Source organism: Dromaius novaehollandiae, chromosome 7 (assembly GCF_036370855.1).
Source record: "Dromaius novaehollandiae isolate bDroNov1 chromosome 7, bDroNov1.hap1, whole genome shotgun sequence".
NCBI lineage: Eukaryota > Metazoa > Chordata > Aves > Casuariiformes > Dromaiidae > Dromaius > Dromaius novaehollandiae.
In genome coordinates, this window is record NC_088104.1 from 7,105,434 (window position 1) to 7,127,095 (window position 21,662).

Sequence of the window (21,662 nt, forward strand, 5' to 3'; positions counted from 1 at the left end):
TTTCACCCGACACAGCTATTCACATGCTCCAGTTCAGGAAAGCTTCTCTGTTCAAGCTCTGACTGAAGTCAATAAAACTGGGCAGCTGCTGAAATGCTTTCTCAAACAGGCCTTCATTACAGGCTGCAGCACTTTCCTGAACTGGAACTACTCAAATCTAAATACATTAGATTCACCAGACTAAATACCTAAATACCTAAATATAAATTTAAAACATAAAATAAAATTTCTTGTGACCATTACACTGATTTCCTCCAAAACTTTCCTCACATAATGAAATAATATTATTAACGCAAATAAAGATGTAATCAAAAAAAAATGCCAGACTGTTAAGTTTGATATAGTCTTTATAAAAGTAAGAAGATTAGTTATCAGATTGTCTTCTAGGCCATTTTGTATCAATTCTTTTAATATTCGCCCAGGTATTTTGCTTGGCATTAGACTTCGACTAATGATTAGTAATTTCCTGGATCTCCCCTTTTATTCATTCTTTCGTGCTCATAAAAAGGTTTAAAATGTATTGATTACCTTTACTGCATACCTCTCAGTTTTAATTAGTGACCTGCTCTCACCAATGTCCTTAGAGTCGAGTCAGCATATCTTGTTTCATCAAAAGGTTTTATTCGTCCATAGAATTTGATCTGGAGGCGTCTTTTTATTCTCTCACAGACCTGTGCTCATAGGTAAATTGTGTTACTCCTCACTTGCTTGATTTTTGAACTCCTTTGAATATATGCAAACTACAGCAATTCCAAAAAAGTTTAAAATTACTGGCGATTTATATTTCAAATGGTTCTCAAAAAATAAGTAAAGGGGTGAAGAGGAAAAATAGCTCCATATAGTGGTTACTCGCTCCCTTCTAGTACCAACACTTTCAATCTAAATGTGTAATGAACTCCCGGGAGGATCTGAACTAGAATTTGACAGTGTTACAGCACAGACTGAGCTACCTGAGTTAAAGCAGCTGCAGTAAATAGCAGCAGCAGCCTCTTCTTCTCTATTTAGACTAGTCGCTACAGAGAAACACAGTACGCTAGCTTCACTGAAAAAAAAGCGTGTAACCCAAATAAACTTGATATAAAATTGCACTGGAAAGGCAATCTCTGTTTCAAGCCAAATTAACAGATAACTCCAAGACAACTGAGCACCTCAGATGAAGGGGAACACTGAATAAATAAAAATTTGAAGGATGAGCAGCAAAGAGACAGGAAGTACTACTGTTGATACAGCAGTAGAGAAATACATGAGAAAATTGAGATTTAAAAGTGATATGAAAGACCTTACATATAGTCAGAGAACAAACTCAAACATTCTGATGGCAATGCACGAGTCATGGGGAACAGGAGGACTGACGCAAAATATGTCAACTTGCCAAGTTCTGCTCAGGGAAAAAGTGCTGCTAATATTCCTGCATGGAACTGGATGAAACCAAAGAAGCACTGAAGTATAAAAAAAAGGGAAGCTGACAGAGGCTTAGTTTTTTTAATGTGTAGCTAGGATAACTACAGAAGCCAATCGTAGATCAACTTGTAATGATTTAGAAAAAGTTTTACACAGTTCAGACTAAATGGATGGATAAATAAAAACAGGTTCTCAGTGCCTCAGTGCCAAGTGTTCCAGGCCTAACTGTATAAAAAAAATTAACCTAACACTAAAGATAAGCACAGACCACAAAAAATGTCCAAAAGGATTGATAATCAATGCTAATGTGTTTGTTAGACATCAGAAAGTATAATAAAGTGAGAATCATAAACATTCAAACAAAAAAGTACACAAGATTCTTCAGCCTCATAAAAGAATATACAGTAAAAACAAAAAAACAAAAAAACCCAGGACACTATCTCTTTAGAATGAAGAAAAGAAGTAAAGATAGTCTAGATGTGCCTCAAAATGAATCTTCTCCTGTAGTTTGATACAAATGAAGCTTCTGAAAATTAGGACAAAATTTAGCTAGCTCATACAAATGGCAGGAGAAAATGGAAATGGAAATTATAACATCCATGGTAAAAGCAAAACTCCCACAGTTGATATGTTCAGACAGGCTTAGACAGGAAAGCGGTGGCAGGCAATCTTCATCCCAGAATTCTCAAATAACCAACATGTGAAATTGCAAGTCAGGTAGAAAAGATTTGTAATAACCCTATAAAATCAGGAATGGTATATATGATAGAACAGCAAATGCAATCCTTAGCCTTAAGAATGTAGAAAGGAAAAGAAACACAGTATCAGCAGACATGAGCTTCACCAATATGCAAAGCTGCTGAAAGCAATCTGAAGGGAAAAATAAAGGCCTGGAAACAGGGGAAAATAGAAAATAGGATAAAATTTGGGGGTTTTTAGAAACACAGATCATTCAAGGATGTTGAATATTTCATTACCTGTCTTTGATTAGGTTACTAATTTTCCAGACAAATGAAATAGAGTCATCTATCAGCACTTCAGTCAAACTGTGATTGGATGTCACATTGGAAATAATTAGATATGCTGGAGAAGGTGATTAGGAAAAAAGTAAAGAGGGTAAAGTATGGTTTAACAGGTTGTATTCAAGGTTAAAGTACAGGTTTGGAAGGAGATTACAAACAGAGTTTGTCAAGGATTGATCTTGGGTCCACTATTATTCAAATGGCTAGTCATGTACTTGAGAGACCACAAGAAGAACTCTGCTAGAAGGTGGGAGTTACTAGCTGTAGCAAAGAAAAGGAAGCAGACCTGAGTCATAAATGTAACATACTCTTGAAAAGGAAAATAAAATAACATGTATCAGAGAATATATTTCCAGTAAAGACAGATGAAGCATTAATGATGTTCCACAAGGCTTTATTAAGACCTAAATTTCAATGCTCGCCCATGTTCAAGAAAGATTAATTCCAGCGGATATAGACAACAGAAAAGCTTTATTAGAATGACAGTTGAAACTGAATCCTATTGTCTGAGAGATATTTAAATTGCCTGGCTCACATAATTAATAAAGTTTGAGAGGGAATCTGTCTGCACCTTCTAAATTCATCAGAGTAAACACTGTCAGAAAGAGGAAGAAGAGTCAGTTAAGATAAAGCACACTGTCACCAAAAGGACAAATGTGTGTAAAACTGGATATCAAATACAGTGAATCTGGAAAAGAGAAGTTAGAAGGAGGTTTTCAAATGCCAGATGAGTGAATTTTTGGAACAGCTTCCTAATGCAGCACTGGGACGCTCACACTCCTAAACTCACCGATTTTAAGATGGAGCTTGAAAAGTTTCTAAAAAGCCCTGCAATCAGGGGAGATGGACTGAATGACAGAAATAGCTCTTTCCAGTCCCGTGTTCCTAGTATCTGGAAGCAGAGTGAGGAGGAGACTTAGGACTGGAAAGAGCAAAGGTTGAAGTTGGTGTTTTAAATTAAACCACAGAAATGAGATTTAAGAACTGAATTGGGGCTGGATGACAGACTGGTTCAAGGTAAATAAAATAAATGTTTTACTTGTTTGTACTTATAAGTTACTTGATAAAGGCATAAAAATTACTATTGACTTTGCGCTTTATAAATCATATTTTAATCATGTATTTTTCACTGTATTGTAACAGCCAAGATGGCTTAGTAGGACTCTTAGATCTTACTTTAGTTATCCCACCACTGGATCATCTATCCATTTCTAGAGAAAGCAGGATTATGCGCTGCAGTATACAGCTGTTATTTCCTCAGATGTATCAACTATTTATTAATGTGTCTTAAAATTAGGCCAGAAAATGTTCACTTCCCCATTTAAATAACATTTGAAGATCATGCTAAGACACCAAAGCACGGGAATGCAACGCCCAGGCCTTACGTTCTATTCTTATCCAATGCTACTGTGAATTTTCTGGGAAGTAATACAAATAACAATAATACTTATCGCTTACTGTGCATGGTGCTTTCCATCTTCAAAGAGCTTTACAAACGTTTACTGCTAGTTAATCTGGAAAAAGTATGATTAAGGCCAGCTTCTGATAGCTTGTGTGACAAAGTCAATGTCATTTAAATTGAGTCTGTTTGTATTTAATAGGATAGAACTAGAGTACTTTAGTTTAAACACTATTGTTCCATTAAAAGCCAATTACAGAAATTCAGCTTTCCTTGAATTTATAGAGCACAGCTTTTCATTTGAAAAAAGATCTATCTAAATACTTCATCCGAATTTAGTCTACATAATTCTAACTAATTGCATAACATTCATTTCACCCTACTGCATAATGTAATTTGTCATGAGGAAATAAAATCTTTGCACTGTACGTGCAGGTAGTACTGCTTTTAAGCAGTAGATAGCGCTCAAGATGTTTCCATTTATTACAGGGAAGTGAGACTGGATCACTACGCCTGTGCTAGATTACCATATGGTAAACTCGTACCTACCTGGCTCGTCGTTGCATACGATGTTCGATATAAGCCTTGCTGAGCGAAACAGAGCACTTTCTTATGGTTAAGCCAAGTTAGTAATTGATTCATTTGCATAAGTATAATTTCAATACCATAAAACATCATTTTTAGATCTTAAACATTTGTATAGAGCCTATTATTTATTTTACATTCAGGATGTGAAAACAACTTTGGGATCTAAACTCTGATAGGTAAGTTTTAACGTAGTTTATGCTGACTATTCCATATTAAAAATTTAAAAAATCATCAAATGGTGGCACAACACACTGAAGACTACTAAAATAAACGTTAAAAAAGAACTTTTAAACACTGCTAGAAAATTATCTGTGTGGATTACGTTATAATACCTTGGCTCAGTGAGCATCACTGTTCTGGGGATTTCTCTGAATCTCCTTTCTTGGCTGAACCAAGCGAGCCCATTTTAGAGTTGTTCCGTTTATATGTACTTTCCTTTGTTACAAATCAAGCGTGTTTTCTGAACCCCAATGAAAGAAAGTGATTTGTGGCTAGATCACACCCACACGATACAGTTTGAGAGATGCCTAGCGGCGTCTAGATCTGGTAACGGAACGGATGGGCTACAACAACTAAACAACCGCAGTCGTTATGTGGTAAAACCATGGCTGAAAGGGGCCTGAAAGGGGCTCGCAAAGCTGTGTGTACTGGCGAGGATTTCAGGAGTTTAAAATACACGGGTAGTCAAAAAAGTAACCTGAACACAGGTGTAGCAAGGAGATGAGAGCGGGCAACCCGGAGTTAGGAGGAAACTAATCCGCAAAGCAACACGCAGGGTGCGGACACTGAAACCGCCATCTCCGCTTCAGCCTATCGCATCCCACGCAAACTGCGGGCAAAACGCAGCTCGAAACAGGGGCACGCGTGGGGCACGGCGCTACCGCCTCAGGGCCGCGCGGAGGGCACGGTCGCGGGCGCCGCTGGGCCCGGCTGCGTCGTCCCCCGAAGCGCCGCCCGCCGCGCACTGTTATTTCCCCTTGCGAGGTGCCTGCGCAACTTGTCAACGCCGTGGCTGGAAAAGAGGGAAAAAAAGGGATCAAAAATGGGAATTTGTGCCGCTAAGGGGAGATAAGCTCAGGCTGAGCCCTTGCGGGAAGCGCGCTCCAGCCCTGCTCCGCACGGCCTGGCCCTGAGGCCGCTCTGAGGCACCGCCTGGGGCTGCCACCCGCGGGCCGCGGGCGCAGGGGCGGCTGCCGGCAGCACAGGGCGGGCGCTAACGCGGCGCTGGACCAGCTGGGGCCGGGAGTCGAGCCCGGCCGTTCCCCGCCGCCGCTTTACCCCGGGAAGCGCGGGCAGAGGCGCCTCAGCCGGGGCCGCGGCGGCGCGTCCCGCTCCCGCCGCCCGGCGGCGCCATTTCGCGCGGAGCGGCGGCGGCGCGGGGAGGGGGGGGGCGGCGGGCGGAGGAGGGGCGGCGGCTCCGCCGCGCCTTTAAACTTGCCGCGCAGGGCAGTGGCCGCTCCTCAGCGCCCCGCCGGCCCGGCCGCCTCGGGCTCCCCCCAGCGGCGCTCCCTCCCTCCCTCCCTCCCTCCCCGCCCCAGCGCCATGCGGGGCCGCGGGCTGGCGGGGGCCGGCCGCCGCGGCGGGCAGTGAGCGACGCCCGCGGGGGGAGGGAAGGAGGCGGGGGGGGGGCGCCGCCTCCTCCCGCCCGGGCCGCGGCAGCCGAGCGGGGCCGGCGCGGCGGCGGCGGCGGCGCTGCGTCCTGCCGCCCGCGGCGGCGGCGATGCGCGGGGTTGGCGGCGGGGCAGCGGCGGCGTGGAGCGCCGGCAGGATGGTGCCGCTGCCGCTCGTGGTGCTGCAGAGCCTCCTGCGCCTGGTGAGTGGGGGCCGGGGGCCGCGGCGGCCGCCTGCTCGGGGCAGCCGTTGTTTCGGCTGCGAACGGTGACACCGGCGCGGCGCCGCGGTTTGGGGCGGGAGCGGGGCCGGCGCGGCCTGCGGAGCGCAGCGAGGGGTCCGGCCGCGCGGGGGGACGGGCGGGGTCCCCTTTCCATAGGCTGGGCGAGATTAAACCCCTAAAACCACGTATTTACAAGGAGTTTGGCCACCCGCACTTTGAGAAGCGTTATCGTGCTGTTTCAGCATCACTTTTCCCCCTTTCCCGGGAGCTCGGTAGCTGCGCAGCTGCCTCGGGTCCGGGCTCCGCGGTGCCGGCGGCGCAAAGTTTGTCGCCGCAGCGGGTGGGCAGCGCGTAGCCAGCCTGGCGGGGGCTGAACCCCCCCGGGAGCGGAGCCGGTGCCGCAGCGCCAGCGGACTGAGGAGTTTGGGGGGAGCTTGTGTCGAACCCCGCTCCGTTTTCGGATTGTGCTCGTCTTGTAGTGTTGCTTTTTCTTTATCGCGGCGTAGCGAGCTGCGGCTCCGCTTTGGGGCAGGAACAGGCCCTTTCCGCGCTTCGCCCTGCGGCCGCGGAGCCGGCGGGGAGCCGCAGCCGGTGGCGAGGCGCTGAGCGAGAAGGCGCTGAATGAAAGCAGCCTTTCCGCCCGCGCCCCTGGCCCTTAGTTCTTACAAACTGGTGTCAAAGGGATGGGTGAAAATTTGTCCCGGCTTTGGGGGTGCTGGTGTGAACTTACTTCGTGTGCTGTTAGATGGGGCCGGGCGCTGCCGGTGCGGGGAGCCACGTTGCTCCCTGGAGTAGGACAGAAATCGCCCACAGTCAGGGCAGGTTTTCGGATGGATGCGGCGCTTAACTCGCAAGCGGGTCTTCGTTTTTCTGCGTTCCTGGTATACGAACCGGCAAAGTGTTGCAGCCAGTTTGTTGCAAGCTATAAAACTAGTTAAATAGTAAATTAACGCAAAATGAGAATGTTTTAGGGATATTTTAGGTCTACCTTGCAATGCTAATCTATGACTAAAAAGTTGTGTAAATACATTTTACCGTCCTGTTACCAGAACATCTGGTTAGCTGTGGGTAAGTTGCAATTCATCACAAATTTCGTGTGCTGATACCGGTGCTGGTGGGGACGCGCGGAGCGCGGGTCTCGGTGCCGTCCTTTGTTCCCTGGCCAGTGGTTTGAATGACTGGTGTCTTCCTGCAGTCTGATTAGTAGTTTTAGCAGGCAGGTGTTGGTGATAATCAATTCATGACTCTTTTCTAACCCAAGATCGACCTGGTTAATGTTAATACGGTGTGAAAGGCTCAGCATTTCAGCCAACAAAGAAAAAAATGATCACTCTTGCAGTTGCAATACAGCAACAGTCTTGTAACCCAGAAATCCCATCCTCAAGCCCTGCTGCTGACTGTGCAGGCTTAATTTCTAATGAAAACAGATGTTAAAACTCACTCTTTTTTTTGGCAACTGTGTGCTATGTTTTAATGAAGCTAGAAGTACTTTTTCATTAGACTTAAATTCAAACTCTTGTGCTAACTTGGCTTCTGTGTAAATATCTTCAGTTTAGAAGTCACTTTATCCCCTGCTGTCAATATATATCAAAACAATTTGCAATGCATAGTTAGTATGTCTGGGCTCTTATTGATAGCAAGACAGAAAATTGTTGTATTATCATTAGTAGATACTCTTACTTTACATTAACTATTAAATTTTCAGTAAGCCTTTCAATTGTCATGTAATTGCTCAATGCCCTATTAATTTTCTCTTTATAAATAGTGGAGTTCTGCATATTGGAAATTGGAGACTAAGGTATTAGGTTATATAGCTTATAGTATGTCTTCTGGTATTTTATTAAGTCTACCTTGAAAGCCCTTCTCTTAAGGCATTCAGTCACTTCTCTGGGAAAATTATTTGTCATTTTAAAGAGATTAAAAAAAAAAGGTTGTCAGTTTTCAGTATTTGTTTTAATTTCATTTATTTGCCCCTTTAAAATGTCACGTTTCACAACCTGGTTTAAAAATAGCTCATATGGCTCTTTAAAATGTATGAGATTGATCCCTTTCCTTTTAAAAATGAGAGACAGAAAAAAATATAGGCTGTATGTTAGTTTTGAATCAAGAAGTCAAGTCTGCTTTAGCTACAGAGCTGGCCAGTGCTTACTCTGGCTTGGGAAGGTGTCATCACAGGCAAGTACACGCACACCGTGCCTGTGTCGTGCGGGGTAACCACGCGCTTCGACTGCTTGGTTACTTCTACATCTTGGCAATATGCAATTAAAGAAGGGTTACAGCAGCATTTTCTAGTGCCTGTAACTAAAGTTTTGTCGCATTTCTATTAAGTAACTCATTTCTAACGTTACGGTTGGGCAGAGTTGTCATCATGGTACAAACCTAAGAATCAGTTATTTTACAACTACTTAAAAGCAGTCATTTTTTTTCCAAAGAAGGTTTGTACAGAGGAGAAAAAATTAGAAAAAAAGACAAGGTATGTTATTTTAGGATTTTCTGTGCCAAGACTGAGCTATAACGTCTGATATGAGTGAAATTCAAAGAAAAGTTAGGTTTGGGGTTTTTTTCAGGGCTGAAATTTTTACCTGTGATGGAAATTAATTTGTCAGACAATTAGTCCAAAATTTTTAGAGTTTGTTAAAACAGAGTTTAAGGTTCTTAAAAACTGTAGTGGAAAAGAACATTTCTAGAATGCTGTCGTGCAAGACAGTGCTTCATGAACACAAACAGCTTCAACACTGAGAGATGCATTTCCATTTAATATGTATACTCTGCAGGGCATGGAGACGGAGGGGTATTCTTCCTGGCTACTTTAATTTTCTCCCTGCAGCATTGTAAACTTCCTCTGCTTAACATGCCTTTATAGTGAGGATCAGAACTAGCTGCCATGTAAAACTAAACGCTTCAAAAGGGTAAATGCGACCCTCCGGTCATCTTTGAGCGTATAGATGAAACTCCATCTCTGAGTTCAGTGAGATCTGTGTTGTGAAGGACATTGGGCCCAACATCTCGCTCGGTTAATTTTGGTGTTTTTCTTGATGCTCTAGGCATTGTAAACCTATGGCTTATTCTGGGTATGATACATTAATGCAGGGCACCTATGGAAATGAAAGCAGTTTGAGGACAGCTCAGCAAGTGCTGGTTTCAACGTAGTCTGAGACTTTTATTGTCCTGAATTAGAAGTATATATTAATGTGGGTGGGAGCTAGGTTTAGTTTATGTAGGATGGTAAAATGCAATTAAACTCAACTTGTACTTATGTCACATCTTTTCACCTACTCCTGTGGGATGGGCAGCTGATATTTTTCAGTTTATTGGTGAGTTGATTAGGACACAGACATTATAGATCCCCTTTAAAAACTGCACAGCAGTCTGTCTGACTGTCCACTGAAGCAGTCTGTCTGTCTGATGTCTGCTAGATTGCCAGGTGCCCCAGGCCTTCCCTCGCACAGGGCAGGCAAAATCCAAGTCTCAGGCTTTCCACCCGTAGCATGGAAAATATTTGTCAGCTATTGTGAAGCACTTTGAGATCTACATATTGAAGATGTGCTGTACGTACTTTTAGTTACCAGTAAACTGATGGGGAAGTGAAACAAAAAGGTCAATGGAGCCCAAAGGCTAAACTGATAAATCTGGATGCACTGATCAGTCCCACCACCTTTTCTTTTTCCCCCTTCCTGAGCTTGGTTTCTGCTAGGAGGGAGCTCAGACATGTGGCTCAAAAGGGAGCGACAGCAGAAATCACTCACTGGTCTGGACATTTAGGGCATCAAGATCCAGATGGTTGCAATGATGCCTGCTCACACCTCACCTCTAGGTACAACCACTGACTTCCTCCTCAGTTGCAAATACTTGGGGGAATTTTACCCTTCATCGATGCTTCACGAATGAACATGTACGTTCCTCGGAGGAGGAGCAAGAGCTGCTCGGCACAGCACAGGAAGCAATGACATGGGGCACTCGTCCTCACTGCGGTGTCAGTGAGTCTTAGCCTGCGATCTGTGGGTGACCTGTATGTGACTCAAGTCATCAAACATGGCCATTCTTGGGAACTTCTGCTGAAGTGTTGCAGTAAGGAGAAGCTATCTGCTGTTGTATGTTGAATAGCTTTAAAATAAAGGGCTGCCTCAGAGAGGGGAAAGAAGGATACAGTTCTGTATGTGTGGGTTGCATCTTTGTCGAACTGAGTGAGATGTTTTGGTGCTCAGGGAGTAATGTTGGTTTGATCCTTTCACACATACATGTCCAGGTATTGAAAGCAAATGCAGTGAGGAAAAAGGAAGATTTTTTTTAAGCCTTATTACAAAATTGCTGTCATAAATGACCATTTAAAAGTGTGTGTGTGCTTTGTAGGACAATAGGACACAGGACAATAAGTTTGCCATGTTAATCTGTGTTATACTCCTGATTTTGCCAACCTCTTAAACTTAGCGCATTGCCATACCCTGTTATAAAGGGAAAGTAGTGACCTTGGAATTTTTACCAGATCAAAACTTGCAGACCTGGAAAAAAGGAATATGAACATTCCCATTTGCATGAATATTATAAATTCATCCTGAATTTGATTTCCAAATGCCCTATTTTGGGGCAGTTTATACTTTTCACCAGAATAACTTACTTTAAGTGTTACACGTTTGTATACATTTTCTCCAATCCCATTCATTTTTCCCATTTCATGTTCAGTCTCTTCATTTCCCACCATATTTTATAGGTGGTGTTTCTGTAGTCTCTTTAGATGGTTAAAGAATCATATATGCAGGGAAAAAAAATAGTTGGACCTGCTAAGTAGCAGGGATTGTTACCAGTTTACACTTGCATCCGGCAGAGTATTTTCTATCACTAGAGCTAAGTCCATGACAGTTGCTTTCAGCACTCTTTGAATCCCTTTTCTGCAATTTAACACTTCTCGTTTGCAGTTTTTCTCCGATACTCTGTCTGAATTCATCCCATTCATCTGTCGCTTCACTATGGTTTGTGCTTCCGTAGCTGTTCCCGTATCATCGTAGCGCTGAAAACACACCAGGCTCGTGCAACGTGGCCATGGATGCACGTTGAGTCGTGTAATGGGGTACGGCCTTGTGTTAAGTGAGGTGATGGGGGACCCCGATGTAAGGCTGCGGCCCAGGAACCTGCCTCTTGCAGACCTCTCGCAGCCCAGAGCGCGGCTGGGAGCCCAAATGTTCGCCTGCTCCAGGACTGCGCTTGCCCGGCACAGCCTTTCGTCCGCGATGGGCTCCGGGGTGCTGGGGGAGCTGTGGGTGCTACACAGCAATACGGGAGGCAGGTCGATGCGTTTCTGAACAGATCTCCTGCAAAAACTCAGATCCGCAGGTCGGGATGTGGAAAGCAGCCTGGCTCCTTCCCTGCGGGGAGTCCCTCTGTGGGCTGCTGCTCTGCGCTAGTTATAAGCTCAGTTGCAGTTAACAAAGATTGTTTCAGGATTGGAAAGGCAAGGAAACAAATTAAGAGTGGAAAAGGAAATAAAGTGCTATGAAGATGGATCCACAATTAAGACTAAGTAGTTTTGTCCTTAAAGCAGAGATTTTTTTGGTGCTGGTACAATGCTCTCTTCTCCCTGAGACAACAGCACTTACTCTGTATCTAGAATTTGAACAACTTGACTATAATTTAAGGTAAAATTATTTCGAAGGAGCCTTTAGAAATATAGTTATTGAGGTCAGATTTTCTCTTTGATCCAAATGTTTCTTAGTGATAGAAGTTACTAATGTCAGGGAAGGGAAAAAGTAAGAATGGGGAGAAGTAAAAAATAAAAATCTAATGTCTCTAAAATCAATCTCTGTTTGTGCTGGGACCAATGATAGTTTTTGTGTCATTATAAAGCAGAGCTAAGGTTATCTAGGATGCCCCAATTCTGCATCTCCATATCCATCATGTTTGGCTTGTGTTTATGTTCAGTGTTGATTTGAGAATTTCCTCACGTTATAATGCTTGGTTTTGATGATGACCATGTATTTCTAATACCATAAATCACCAGTACAAACTCCTTAATTCCATCTTTCTGTAGCCATTATTTAGGAATGTAAAACAATGCATAGATGTGCTTCCATATTTGTTTTTTTATTATGTAGATTTAAGGGTTTTTATGGTTTTGATGCAGAAGGAGTGTGCTTGAGGCTGACCTGAAGAAAAGGAGCACTGAGACTTGGCTTTGGGAGTCAGATAATTATAAGAGAGAGGAAGATGATGGAAAAAAAAATTAAAAAATAATAATAAAAAACCCAGCCGGTGGGCAGGTGGAGCACATCTGAGCGGTCATGGGGTTACTGCAGGAGAGGGACAAGGTCACAGCTGTCATTCTACAGGAGCACTCAGTTCTGTGCGTGAGAGGTGGTGACGGGTCCTTCCTGCCATTATTCTTCTCACTGTAGAGAATTTGGAACAGGGATTTTTCCAACCAGGCCCTTGGTAGGGGTGAAAGCAAAGAAGGAAGACTTGAGGTCTCTGTCTGTATTCATGATTGTACAAGTGCAAGAATCTGGAGATGTACATTAGCTGTTCTGGGTGCTGTTGCTGTTTTCATCTGTTGAAAGAGGTGAGGAACCCAGATTGGTAAAATATTGGACCTTGAATTTTTTCCCTCGTAGGGAAAAACATAGAGGAACATAGGGATATTAGTCCTTTCCGGGCTCTCTTCTCCTTGCAGGCGTCTGCTGATTGCTCCTGGTGTTCATTACATGCGTGTGGGCAGTTGGAAGTGCTGCTCCTCGCTGGGCTTTCTAGTGAGTGTGTTCCTCTGCCATTGCCAGCCTGAAGCATCTGAGGTATTCCCAAACTGAAATTCCTCCTTATGCCAAGCAATTTCATTCTGCTAGGTAAGTTAGAAGTCTTCAGAGACTGTAGTGCAGGAACAGCTGCATAACAGCAGCTTTGTAGTACATCATATTTGGACTTCAAGGTATTTTACAGCTAAGATTTGCTACACGTTTGTGATTGTTATTTTGGGAAAGTGGGAGAGCAAAGGCTGGCTCTACCCAACAAAATAGTGCAGTCTCGGGGTGAGTTGCTCATCATCAATTCTAGGGCAGTCCTAGTTTATGAGCCCTGGGTATGTGGTACAAGGACTGAGGCAAGGGTGAACTTTTTGGAGAAGCAGCTGACTTCTGTGATGTGTTTGCATCCAGGGTGAATGACCATGCCCAATAGCCCTAATGGTCATTAATGTGACTTACTGCTTATGGTTTTTAACCCGTTGGTCTTTAGGTAACAGTGCACATATCTTCCAAGTTGAGTTGTAGTACCATATGCTTTCCTCAGATCAGGTTCTAATTTCTCTACCTTTTTACTGCAATAACATGATAATTTGACATTTAATCTCCAAAATACAAGAAAATCTCTAAGTGAGAGTAGTATTTAAAATAAAATACACTGTGTGAAGGTTATAATTATCTCAGAACCACGTATTTAGAAACTGAGGAAATTTATACTAAAGAGGATATGTGAATGACACAAAGAAACAGCTTTATGCCTACCCTTTAGTGACACTTTGAGGAGGAAAATAATTAAAAAAAATCCTGAATATCTTTGCAATATAGTTTAATATAATCTCAGATCATAAGTATAATTCTCATATATTTATTTCACGTGGCATGGGGCATGACGAGGCCATGGTCTACATGAGCACGTGCTAACTCCGCTGTGCTCCTTGGTTCACAAGGTTCAACCCGAGTCCAGTCTGGAAGTCAAATATGGTAACACAAGCCCGGGGGTTGTAAAGGATTGTTTTCCGAGAGGCGCAATGTGAAGGAAGGGGTGAGAGGAGCCCACCTCCGTGAGCAACAGCGTACCAATGAGACAGCTGAAGCCTGTGCTGTTTTCCACTCATTAAACTAACAACATGCTAATCAGCTCTGCAGAAAGGCTCGTGGTAGATCATGTTACCTCTGCCGGGGTGGCACCGCTGAAGAGTTGTGTGGTGTGTTAGCCTCATCTTTAATAGGGGACTGAAACACTTGCATGCAACAATTTCTAATTAAGTTGCAACATACTTTCTTTTAAAATAGATGAAGTTTCATCCATAGGCTGTTTTCCTTTCTAAGACCATTCAAGGCAAGGAAAGGGCTGGCGTTAAGCTTCTTCCCGGGGTAGGACGTATCCTACAGCGTACGGGTCATGCCAGACCCGGCTTGATCCACCAGCTGGGCCACTGCAGCTTACAGCCGTTGCACGAGCGCTCCTGCGCCTGCTGCTTCCCAGCTGGCACCTCCCGCAAAGGCCGTCTTGCCGCGGCACTGAGATCCCGGGGGGCAAACGTAGATCAGGACCAGGAGATACAGCAAAGTGCATCACTGCGGCGATGCACACATTAGCATTTTGGGGGCACAGAAGGTTGTTTATGCTTTCTCTCCTTCCCTGTAAGACCCCAGACCCAACTTTTGTTCTAAGGCTGTTTTGGTGAAATCGCTGCTGATGTTTTTCCTCCAGATACTAAACAGTGAGAAATCCGTTCTCACCCATCTCACTCTTCTCTCCTCTTCTTATTTTTCTCTCATTAAAACTTGGTATCCAGTTCATGGTGCCTGACTGAAGTCGGTTTGAAATAATACCAAGATATTTGATTGTACGTTGTTATCTTGGCTTTTAAAATGAAAATCCATTTCCTGTGTCAAAGCAGGAAAATAAATTCATCATTGAGTTTGGACCCATTTCATTTAACATGAATGAAATGCCTCTAGATGTAAGAGTGAAAGAAACATGGCATACCTCACACTATCCATTTTATGGCATTTATCCATTAATCCTTTTACGCAGGTATGCATGACCTAAATATTAGCAATGGACAGCCTAACACTACTTGGGCTAGAGAATTGAAACTTCAGCATGTTATTTAGCAACAACAATTTGTGGATATTGGAAGGAATCGGTTACTCTGCTTAGACTCCATATTTGGTGTTACTGTTCCTAATGTGCTGTTAGTGCTGAACAGTTGGGGAAGGAAGGAGTCTAATGCAGCTAGCGTAGTATTTGTGATGGTCAAGAATACTGTTCTGCAGACGATTGCCTTCTGCTGAGTTTGCAAGATAACTTCAGTGAACAACAGTCATAGTTTTGGTGGAGTGACAAGATCAATATGATAAATACTAAAATAATAGACTTCCTCTCTTTCTTTGGCTTTGATGCATTGGTTTGTCTTGTCCAGTTCAGATTAATTACTAGGTTTTTTTGATGTTAATAAAACTGATAGCTGTGAAGAGGTTCAACTTTGTTCTATTTAAATATTAAATTTGTAGCCCCTATAATGCAAAGCAGTAGTTACTTTAACTGACTTTTCCTTTACCAGTGATGGGAACATTCCTCAGCATAGTGAGTATAGAGAGAAACTGTTTTGTGAGCAGGTAGTAATGAAGCCCACTTTGCTATGAATATGGGCCCTGTGTCCCTGTTCCTGTCTTTCCTGTGACAATTAATAGGAAACTATTTACCTTTGAGATCACCAGCTCTGTCAGTTTTGGTTGAAGTTCACAGAATAGTTGAATAGTTGTTAAGGAGACTTATGTATAGCTAACAGGCAACAGAGTCATAGATGCCCTGATTTTCTGAGGAAATGGGCTAAAATAATAATGGAAACAGAAATGAGTCTGAAAACCAAAACAAGCCTGCATCCTGATGAGCAGTTCACTGGAATTTCCTGGGGTGGCTACACTTCAGAGTTTTCATTCTTTTGCAGCCTCTGTATGTCTGTAAAATAAGATGCTTCAATCTTTTCTTGGCTTTAATGAAACTGTGGGCTACTGTATCATTCGTTTAGTTCAGGCTCCTCTTTGGAATACTCAACCAGAAAAGAAATAATCAATCCTAATGGTAAACAAATCTTTTTTTTGCTCAGATCTTCAGTTTGAGAATAACATCTTGACTAGATGTGATCAGGAATCTTTGTACAGTTCCGGAAAATTCAAATTCATTCAAATAAATTTTCAGACACCTACATACTGCATTATTACTTCAACTTTCACATTTTTGCATATTTTCAGGTATATGCATGTGTGTGGGGAGGATCACTTTTTAAAAATATAATCAAAAACTTGGAGAGATCTTGGCTTAATCCTAACACAGAATAGTAATATACATGTATATTTTTTTAAATCTCCAAGTTGAGGGCAGAGGGCTTGCATTATTTAGATAGTCCTTTATGCACAAAACTTTTAGCTGTGTTCCATAGAATAAGGTATTCAAAATCCCTTCCACTCAGGAATAGCTAGTAGCATGATAAACCTTTTGACTTAGTACCTGGAGGTTTATAGATTTAGGAGTGGAGGGGTAATAAGTAATATAGAAAGGTATTGTAAGGCACTACAGAAGCATGTGTCACAGCTTTGAATTAAGCATCTGGAGTTTGCATATAGGGTGTGAGAACAGGATTCATAAAACTCACCATACAGAATAAAGTGAAGTACTTACAATGTCCTGAGAAGAAAGAAGCAGTAACTTAAAATCTGTCCCATTTAGAAACATCAGAGCCGCACTGGCGTTTGCAAGAAATGCTTGCTTTGGCTTGAGACTAGCAGGCAGTTTAGGGTAAATAAGCTGTTTATCCTAAAGTAAACAGCTTTCAAGGACTGATGAATAAACAGATGATAATGTCTCCCTTCTCCCTTTGCAAATAAGGCAGTGGTTATCCTCAGTGAGAATACCGTCAGGGAATGTGAGCCCTGTGCATCTCCCAGGGCAGTATCCTATTTATCAGGGTGCACAGTGTGCTACGGGAGGGTACTCAGTCCCTGCTCTTGAAGCTGTTTGGATTCACATTTCAGAAGGAGAGAGAATAACTACAATGTTAATGTTAATCACTTTTGGAAGTGGGCTAGGTATGTTCAAATTCAGTGAGAAGGAAATTGCCTTGCCTCTCATCTATCAGAACTGCTCCAGCAAGTGGACACAGGATAAAATATATATATATATATATATATACATACATACATACATACATACATACACTTTTTCCTCTTTCTGTCTGAAGTCATTGGTATGTGAAAACCACGTGCTAGATTAGGTCCTTCAGGGAAAAATAGGTGATGGAGTATCTAGCCTGGTATCCCAACAGAGCTCACACGTGGGTTAGGAGCTTTGCTGCTCAGTAAGTCAGAACGAGGTGTGCTCCAAAGCAAACCGAAGGGAATTTGTATCCTTAAAACAAAGGACTGCGTGGGCCACGTGCCTTGCAGGGTCGTTTTAGAGGCTGTAGCTTTAGGACATAGGCATGCATTATGAATCTGAAAAACTGAACTTGCTGTCTCTCAAGCTGCCCTTGCCTTTTGCTGTTTACTATAGAAGGAAGGCACCAAGAAAAGCTGTCTGATGCCTTCCTATGCTGTAGGACTGCTCCTACTGCAGGCTTCCTAGTGGTTTTCCTTAGTTTGTTTTAAAAGGCCCTAGTGAGAGTCCCTGGGAAGTTTCACAGCTGACAATGTCATGCTGTTTAGCAAGTTTTCCCTAATGTTATGCACAAAATTTTCAATTTTCTTAATTCATTCCTGTTATGCTTAGCTGTTGTCTTTTTTTATCAATCTTGAGACATTTTGCTTTAGGCTGGATTTAGGCCAGTTCCTGGGGAACTCTTCCTCAAAGAACCACAGTGCCTAGCATGGTGAGCCGCATCAAGTTTTCCCCCTTTACTGATCTTTTCTACTGATCACACGTTTGGAGTGACTTCTTTTTTTTTCATTCTGCTTTCCCATTTGTTTTCACAGAACGTCTTAATGTAAAGATCTCTGAAATGCTGACTCAATCTGTATTAGCATAACTTGTTAGTATTAAAAGATACTGTCTAAGCATATAGGATTATTAGAGAATTTCGCAATTCTGCAGAGGAAGAAAATGGGTTAGAGTCAGAAGGAAGACATTATATTCTGAAGAGTTCTCTTGACCAACTCTTCTTTTGAAGAAAAATCTCACATCTGAAGCCATCGAAATTAAATATCTTTTACTTTCATTGCAGTATCTTCTTTCATGTTCTGTTGATGAAATGTCTTTTCTACTTCAAACTGCAATGCATTCACTATTGTTCTCTTATATCTGTCTCTGAACACCTTATCTAGGTGGCTGATGTTTTTCAGGACACCAGCAGTCAATGTTTCTATTCAGCCCGTGAGAACAGGACACTATATACACTCTGTGTTATCCTGAAGATGCAAACCATGTGACTAGATTAGCACTATATGTGAGTTAAGCACAACACCAGAAGGTGAGATGAATGCAGTTTTGGTCAGCTCAGAGCTCAGGGAGAACAAGCTTGTCTCTAGTGACTTGTGCCATTACAAATCTTCCTAACGTATTCCTTCTTTGCAAGTGCTTCAGGAGTGCCTTCTACTTCATGCACAGGGCTGAATGCACATCAGTGCTCTGGAAGTGAGTAAATACTGTAGTAGCTGAAGGGAAAAATGACAGCAGGAATTGCACATAAACAGATTGTATGCCCAAATAAGCTCAGTCCCTAATTTCCGATTAAAGCAATATTGCATGAATTCCTGAGGGATGCATTTTGCAAGCAGTGGCAACCTTGGTAGCTGTCAACGTATGTGAAAAGCCCCTCTTGAAAGATGCTGTAGAAAAGCATCAGGTGTTCTGTTGATATAAACCTGGTATCACTTCAAATTTCCTATTCCCGAAAAAAATACCTTTGGAGTAGTCTGTAAAATAGTCCTACTGGCACTCCAGTGTGTTTTTCTTACAAGTCATCATCTTTAATAGATAAACTTTCCATTAAGAGCTAGACAAAGCTGCTAGTTTTTCTTGCAGTAGTCAGAAATAAGAGCAATAAATGTGTGGGAGAAATTCATCAATTTGTCTAGAAACATCAAGGTGCTGCTTATCTGAAATATAGACTGTATAGAAACACAAATTCTTTCAGAGAAAACTCCAAGTATAGAATTATTGACCCTGGAGGATAAGATAGAGAAGAGCCTTGCTAGGCTGTACTTTGTCAATTTGAAGTACTATTTGCAATGAGAGTTGTTTAATAGTCTTATCCCCCTCAGCAAAGATTTAATAGTAGAAGCATTAGAGCTATTCCAAAGATGTTTTCATTTTATAAATTACACTACTGTAATAGCGTATTAATGTTCTCTGCATTTACGTGTGTTCTGTAAGAAAGCATAAATAAGTGCAACTAATTGATGTAAGTTATTAAAGTCCGTAACTACAAATCTGTAGTTTTCTACTCTGAACGCTCGTTTTCTGATGGCAGTCTCAATTCTAGGACCACCCCATTGAGCCCTCTCTGCAGTATGTCAGAATCCTGGAAGCCGTGAGATCTTCAACACCATGTCCCTATGTAGCATGGCAGATTGAGTCAGTTGATCACAAATAATCCTTTTTCATCTTTGTGAAATACTAGCACAATACATTGCAAGGGATTTTTCCTTCCCAGTTGCAGGAGTGCATTTGACCTTGTTGAATTTCATGAGATCCCTGTTGACTCATTCCTCTAGCTTGCCTCTTAATGGTGGCCTTGCCCTTGAGCATATTGACTGCACTCCCTTGTTTGCCGTTGCCAACAAACTCCCTCTTCTAGGTCATTAATGAAGATATTAAACAGAACATGTCCTGCTTGACTGGCCTCCAGTTAGAGTACTACCACTACCTCCTGAGCTTGGCAGTTGAGCCAGTTTTTTGCCCAAGTAGTAGTCCACTTGTCTAGACTGTAATGTCCCAACTTGGAGACGAGGATACTTGGGAGATGGTGTCAAAAACCATACTAAAGTCAAGGTAGATTGCATCTACTGCTCTCCCCATCTACAGATCTAGCCTTTTGATCACAGAAAGCAATCAGTCTGGTCAAGCACATAAATCTGTGGTAAAGCCTATGCTGGCTGTTCCTAGTCATGATCTTCACATGCCCAGAAATGACTTCAAAGAGGTCTTGCCCCATGATTTCCCCAGGGACTGCAGTGATGTTAAACAGCCTGTAATCTCCCAGGTTGGTTTTAGCCCTTTCTGAAAATGGGTGCAACATTTGCTTTTCATTTGAATGTCCCCCAGTCTGCAAAACCTTTCAAATATGATAAAGAATGGCCTCATGATGACATCATCCAGCTTTCTCAGCTCCCTTGGATGCAGCCCATCTGGGCCTGTGGGCCATAGATGGCTCGGGATTGCTCAGGACATCCCTGACTCCATTCTCTTGTGTTACTTGTAGCTAAAAATAATTAGGAAATAGAATCAAAGCTCTGGGGGATTTGAATTAGTTGCATTTAGTTGTGCAAGGGTCACATTTGTCCCACCACAGGTTTTGTTTAGCAATGAATGCTAAATAATCATCTAGCCAAAATTTAAATAATCTGTAAAGGAATAGTTATAGTTTACAAGGCTTTTATCTAAATAAGCTAGAAGGGCATAGCGATCCATTTCAAGTCTCCTTAGAGAGATCTAAGCTTTACTTGTAAGGATAGGTCTTGAGTTTGGCCTTCCAATATTGTTGCAGAGATTAGCTTTATAGAGTCGGAAGGAATTATCTTTCTTCTAGGGTGTCGGAAACGTTCCTTGAGGATGAGGAAGCTCCATGGGGAAGTAATAGTATACCTTCTCTTGGTGACTTTGAGTTGGACCAGCAACTTCTCTTCCTGCAAAAATGATTTGCATTTTTAGTCTTCTATTAGTTTGTGTCCTACGTATCAAGGGCTTGTAGATGATTATTAAATTCAGAAAATCTAGATAGACAAATGAACGTCAAAATAATCCTAACATCTGAAAATTGATCAAGTGTAGTGATATTTTTCAGCTTTGGAAACAAATTATGGTAAACCATTGTCAAGCACTTTAAGTTTTCTGCCGTACGGGAACTTCATTCTGCCCTTACTTTGTTAGCTGATACAGTGACAAGCTGCTGAGTGATGACAGATTTAGCAGAGGATTTGGAGTCTGAACACCTGTGCAGTGTCATGCATTTTAAAAACAGAATGTGACAGCAAAACACATCAACCCTTTAATGTCCAAATGTAAACCACAGGGGGTTTACTTCAGCTTTTATCCAGGAAAATAGCGCTTAATCGTTGTTGCCCGGGTAAACATATAAAGCAAAAGCTTTATAAGCTTTTGCTTATAAAGCCCAAAATAAACAGGAGCAAACTCAGTTGTTTAGTCACAGTTACAGTAAAACCGTGCAGTAATCCTCACTTCTTTCCTCTAACTTCAGTTCTGGCTTATACCTTTGAGGGGTGAAGGTTATTAATGTTGAGTGGCAATTCCTTCAGGAAGCATATGCTTTAACCCATCCGTGCTGTCACAGCATGCAGAAGTGATTGTATTTTTGAGGAAAGCTTTAACTCCCTCCCCTCCGAGCTTTGCGCAGCCCTCCTTTCTGTCGTAGAGATCCAGTAACTGGGTTTGTGGTGCAGATCTTTGTGCCAGGTTCTGTGCCATTAGATCTTAGTGAGAAAACACTTCCATTATTTAGCCAACAATTTTT

General features: G+C 42.4%; 1 protein-coding gene across 2 annotated transcripts in view; it reads left to right on the forward strand.

The window, feature by feature from the left end:
* Positions 1–3,381: 3,381 nt before the first annotated feature.
* Positions 3,382–21,662, forward strand: part of NXPH2 (neurexophilin 2) — a 41,470-nt gene continuing 23,189 nt past the window's right edge. Inside the window, exon 1 of one of the 2 annotated variants that reach the window (XM_026123482.2) lies at positions 3,382–3,440. In XM_026123482.2, coding sequence (XP_025979267.2) covers positions 3,423–3,440 — 18 coding nt within the window. In that variant the 5' untranslated portion in view covers positions 3,382–3,422. Of the gene's footprint in view, positions 3,441–6,040; positions 6,224–21,662 lie in introns of those variants that run through there. The other variant, XM_064514607.1, reaches the window with a different exon arrangement.